The sequence below is a fragment of the Pundamilia nyererei genome, unplaced genomic scaffold (genome assembly GCF_000239375.1).
Source record: "Pundamilia nyererei isolate P.nyererei 1_Seehausen unplaced genomic scaffold, PunNye1.0 scaffold00002, whole genome shotgun sequence".
In the NCBI taxonomy this organism is placed as follows: domain Eukaryota; kingdom Metazoa; phylum Chordata; class Actinopteri; order Cichliformes; family Cichlidae; genus Pundamilia; species Pundamilia nyererei.
Window position 1 is genome coordinate 1,877,249 of NW_005187403.1, and position 4,934 is coordinate 1,882,182.

General features: G+C 40.4%; 1 protein-coding gene across 1 annotated transcript in view; it reads right to left on the reverse strand.

Annotated features, from left to right (window-relative positions):
* The window catches only part of tbca (tubulin cofactor a), a 17,745-nt gene extending 13,666 nt beyond the window's left edge, over window positions 1-4,079 (reverse strand). Inside the window, exon 1 of the mRNA XM_005720106.2 lies at window positions 3,933-4,079. Coding sequence (XP_005720163.1) covers window positions 3,933-3,985 — 53 coding nt within the window. The 5' untranslated portion in view covers window positions 3,986-4,079. The remainder of the gene's footprint in view (window positions 1-3,932) is intronic.
* Window positions 4,080-4,934: the final 855 nt, after the last annotated feature.

Genomic DNA, 4,934 nt, shown 5'->3' on the forward strand with positions numbered 1-4,934 from the left:
TATGTACTACATTTGTTACTCATTTATGAAGCACAGTACATGTTTCGTACTTGTAATTACCGCTACTTGTACATATACTTAAAAAGGTATGCAAATATGTACCCATAACTTGTTTTTCAAAATATTAATAAAAGGGGTGTGTCTCCAAACAGCCATCTCTTTCCTGACAATTCGCTTTGTGCATATTCTTGTACATATGGTAAGTTAACATTGAAACACCTGCGGCTTTTAGTCAGGTGCGGCTAATGTATGTACAAAACAGGATTTTCCCCTGATTTTAGCTTGTGCGGCTAATATTCAGGTGCGCTTTGTAGTCCGGGAAATACGGTAGTTAACTAGCCTAATTTTTTTCTGTCATTTAAACAACTCAAATCACAAACCAGAAACATCCCTAAGTTCTTTTTTTATGAATACTATTTCAAATTTTCCTGAAAATGCTTGATCTCCAATTTAATTGCATTTGAAAGGTGAGTCTATTATCTAGCCTGTCCTCAATGATTGTCATACATTAGAATACATTAGATATTCATCAGCCGTTTGCAACATAATTTAACAGCATAACAAACATCTCTCTACACCAAGGCCAAACAGAAACTCTACATTAAAGCCACAAGGGCTAAGTTTATTGCAGGGCGTGTAATACAGGATATCTGTCTAAGGAAGGTGTAACTGTGAACTGGAATATGTCCTGGTTGCACTGCACACAGAACAGTTTAGTGGTGCTCACATCTATTTTAAAGAAAAACGTTTAATCTAATTGTAAAGAACTTTTCTCTTGTAAGGTTTCTTTTCTTTAGGAGTGAAAGAAGCCTTCTATGTCAACTGCGAACGACCATCTTTGAACAGAGGTGGTGGCTTATGACACCAACTGTCTGCCATCTATAATCCAGTTCTGAGATCCCTTCCCAGATGCCTTAACGCCAACTCACATCCTGGGCCATCTGACCTCAGTAAATTACACGATAGGGTGATTGCGACCTAGGGCTGTGCGATATGACCAAAATCTCATATCCGGATATAAGACATCTATCATCCCGATAACGATATAAATCACAAAAAATTTAAGTTTTCTGTAAATTCTGTGAATCTCGGGCAGCTCGACTTGCATGAAGTGTTTTCAGCTGGGCGTCGTGTACCTGGAGTTATGACTGTTAGCCGATCCATGAAGCGATACATTTTTAGACATAAGTTGTAAAGGCCGCCGTTTTCTTTGTGAATATTTATTACACGGCGTGCTGCGGGGAAAACGTGCTGTTCTAACGTTTGAGTCTAAGGTTTATTTTTTAGCACCTAACGCCTCTTTTTTGCTTCTCATCCGTAAACACTGCATACTCTTTCACAGGATTTAGTTTATTTTGAAAAGTCTCAACAGGATCTTGAGCTTTATTGTGAAAGGTTAATATGCAAAACAAACAAGCGGACGGCGGAACCACGCCATTGTTCTACTGTCGTGGTTGCTAATGGAAATGCGTAAAAACAGTCGCTTGTCCATCCGTAGTATGGTCATATTAAATATAAGAGAAAAAGAGAACTTTAACAAATTAATATAACCACTACAGTGACCATCAAAACGATGAAAAAATATTGCCGTAAACATTATATTTTGCCACACTACGAAACAAACGATAGTGTAAAATGAAACGATAGACGTTTTTATATCGTCACCCGATATATATCGTTATATCGAACAGCCCTATTGTGACCTACACCCGTCTTCACACCTTCGCTCGTGTGATTAGGCAGAGGATCATTAGGGGATCCATTGTCCCTCTTGGGGGGGGAGAGACACTCTCACAGGGCTTAAACCTGGGACTCTCCACAATTTGACCCTAGAACTGAAGAAGCTTCTCGGATAAGAGGTGAAACGTCTTCAAGCAACTTAAAGAAGTCCAGACGCCTTTCTTTCCAAGCTCCTTAGACTACGATGACCTGGATGACTGAGAACATCCACAGACAAACACAGTGCACAAATCACATGACTTCACTGTCAGTACCACTGCCCTCCAGTGTACTGTGTGATCGTGAAGAACTAAGCAAACAACTTACTTACATGTTTTATGAATTTAAAAATAATAATAATTTAAATGATGCTTGATGCGGATTAGGGGTCAGGGTTAGGTAGGTACAAACTTTATTTACAACATCAAACCAGGTTTTAACTTCTTAAACTCCATCAGGCAACCAGCTACAGTTAGGTTTAGAGTTACAGTTAAGGCCTAGTCACACATGGCCTTGGGTCAGTTGGCAACTGCTTGAGAATCACCAGTCGCTAAGGAAAAATGTGTACTCTCCTGGCAGGTTGTGGTTACTGGCAGTCACTGTGAAAAAGACTGCCAAAGCCTCAGTCACACTGGGCTGGAGACTGGTCAGTTATGCCCCGTTAGCCACCACCTGCTGGGAAAAATGTGTATTCCCCGGCAGGCTGGTGAGTGGTTGCATGAGGCTGCCTGCGATCACTGAAACTGGTCGCAAGAAAAGCTACAAGGTCCTGTGGCAACTGCTAAAAGATGACTCTGGTTACTCATAGATTGAATGGAAGATCCTAACTTGCCAACGTCTTCCATGCAAAGTATAGTGCAAACTATGGGCAACCACAGCAAGATGCTTGCAACCAAAGCAATCACAACAAGGTTTTCAATGTAGCACCCTCTTAGCGACCAATTTCACCCACCAACAGCCAGTAATCACCAGGAACACTCACTGAAAGGTTTGCAAATACATATTTTTCCAGAGTGATCAAAGGTTGCCAGCTGGCTACCAACTAGTCCCTATGCCAGTAGGATTTAACTCCTTCCAGTTGTTCTCCATTTGTGTAGCTTATAACTTTCACATAGCAACTTACAGTAGGAATTGTACCGACTCAACCTAAATTACCCAACACTCTGGGTACAAACTGCGTATGAATAAAAATCCACAACCTGAAAAAACGGTTTCTTGAACCAGCCCCCCCACCAAAAAAATGTTTAACAACAGTTTTTATTAAACCAGTTATGATCATCTACCAATTTAAGGAAGCCTGGAGTCCAAAGTACATATGCAGCAGTACTTTAGTGCAGTGAAGGTGCACTGGCCTGCATTATTCATTAACTAGTTGTCTTTTTTTTTTACTCCTCATTATAATATGTACGTGTCAAGACTGTGTTGTCATCCCTGCCTGCCTGTAACAATTCTGACCCCAAAATGGGATGCAAGTATTTGCAAAATCTCACCCCAAGTCCATCTCACCTTAACATGGTACCAATGCGGAGCTACCTAGCTTACTCAGCAGGTGCTTCCCACACCCGCAGAGTTTAATGATAATAATAATATAACGGTGCTTCTACGTTGGGCTGTTTCATGCAGCAGCTCCAATTAGCAAAGATGAGGGAGTTTCCACAGAAATTTTTTTTATAATGATAATTAAAATTAATGTTATGTTATGTTGCGATAACTTAAGTTTACGAACTTGAGTTCGAGTGACCCAGTTGATATCAGCACGTGGAAGTTTTAAAATGCAGCCAGAAAATGGACACTTTATTTGATCAGCAGTGTGTTAGCTACCTAGCTAACATTAGGGATCAGTCGACCACCACTTTGAATTGAGCTGAATTACACACACTACAATCATGATACAGCGCTATGGTTGAACAAACAGTGAACTCTAACCCCCACATTATAACTATTAGCTACTCAGGGTTAAGCGACGGTAAGAAATAGCCGCTTTGAACAGAATACACTTTCTTGTCATTCAAGCCGCTAGCTATAGGCCGCGCCCCAACACCGCACTAAAGTTAAAATGTGGTTGGTAACACATTTCGACCTGCGGCGTAGGTTTTCGCCTGGCCGCCCGGCTAACTTAGTTAGCTCAAAAACGCCGACCTCACGTTAGCATCTATAAGTAGCTTGCATAACATACGAAATACTAGTTAAGTTAAACGAAGAGCCAGCCTTACCGTTTAACAATACCAGTTTTAATCTTAATCTGCCGTGTTCTTGGATCTGCCATGGCTGTAGATGCAATGTATTACTGGGAAGTAACGTGTTGTCGCTAGCTTACTATGTTAACGGTGTGCAGGTGGAAGTGGAAGGAAGGGTGATGAGCTGCTGGCAGATAAATCGATCGTTAGAGAAGCTCATTGTCGAGTTTTCTGGTCTGAATGACAGATCTGGTAGGTAATACAGTTTCGTGAGTGTGTTTCTCTGGTTCTTGTGCATACTTTTGCTATTTTTCTTCAAATTACACCTCGATAAACCGAAATCATAAAATGACGAAAATAAATAAATACTGTGGTGGTTAAGTTAATTAAATCAGGAGCAATTACGGAGACTGGGAGCTCTATGTTATATGTAGTTGGTTTTCCACAAAGTCTGATAATTGTTGTAAAAGACAGCTAGGCCATTTCAGCTACCTGCTCATCAGTGATCCCAAATTTGGGGTAAAGTAAGGTTACCTCATGAAGCTGTAACAAAGGAATTAATGGCCAACTACTGCCCCTCTAGATAAGAGAAATCAGCTGAGATACTCTGGGTAAGGAAATGAAGATATCTGTCAGCATCACTTTGTGGGCATCAATACTATGTAAGCACCAAAATATGAGTATCTAAGCCAGTCAGAGCTACATCTGTAGTTATATGATTGGTAGGGATTGCGAAGAAAAGGATCATTTGAAATGTTGACCTGATGCCTTTTTTTTCAGGAAAGAAAAACTAAACATATTCAACTGTCTAAAGTAAAGTAGCTTTATTGTGTGTCTACATAGGTAGTGCTGCGGCATTGAAGAAAACTGAAGACATTTCCAGGAAACATTTATACATAACAGGAACAGTACAGGGTAACTAATATGAAAGATCCCTCTCTTCCATTAAGCTTGGCCTTGTACTCCAAGTTTGCAAGCCTAACCTAAGCCTTCGATACTAAAAGGGACCAAAGCATTTGGTTACACTAATATCAATTA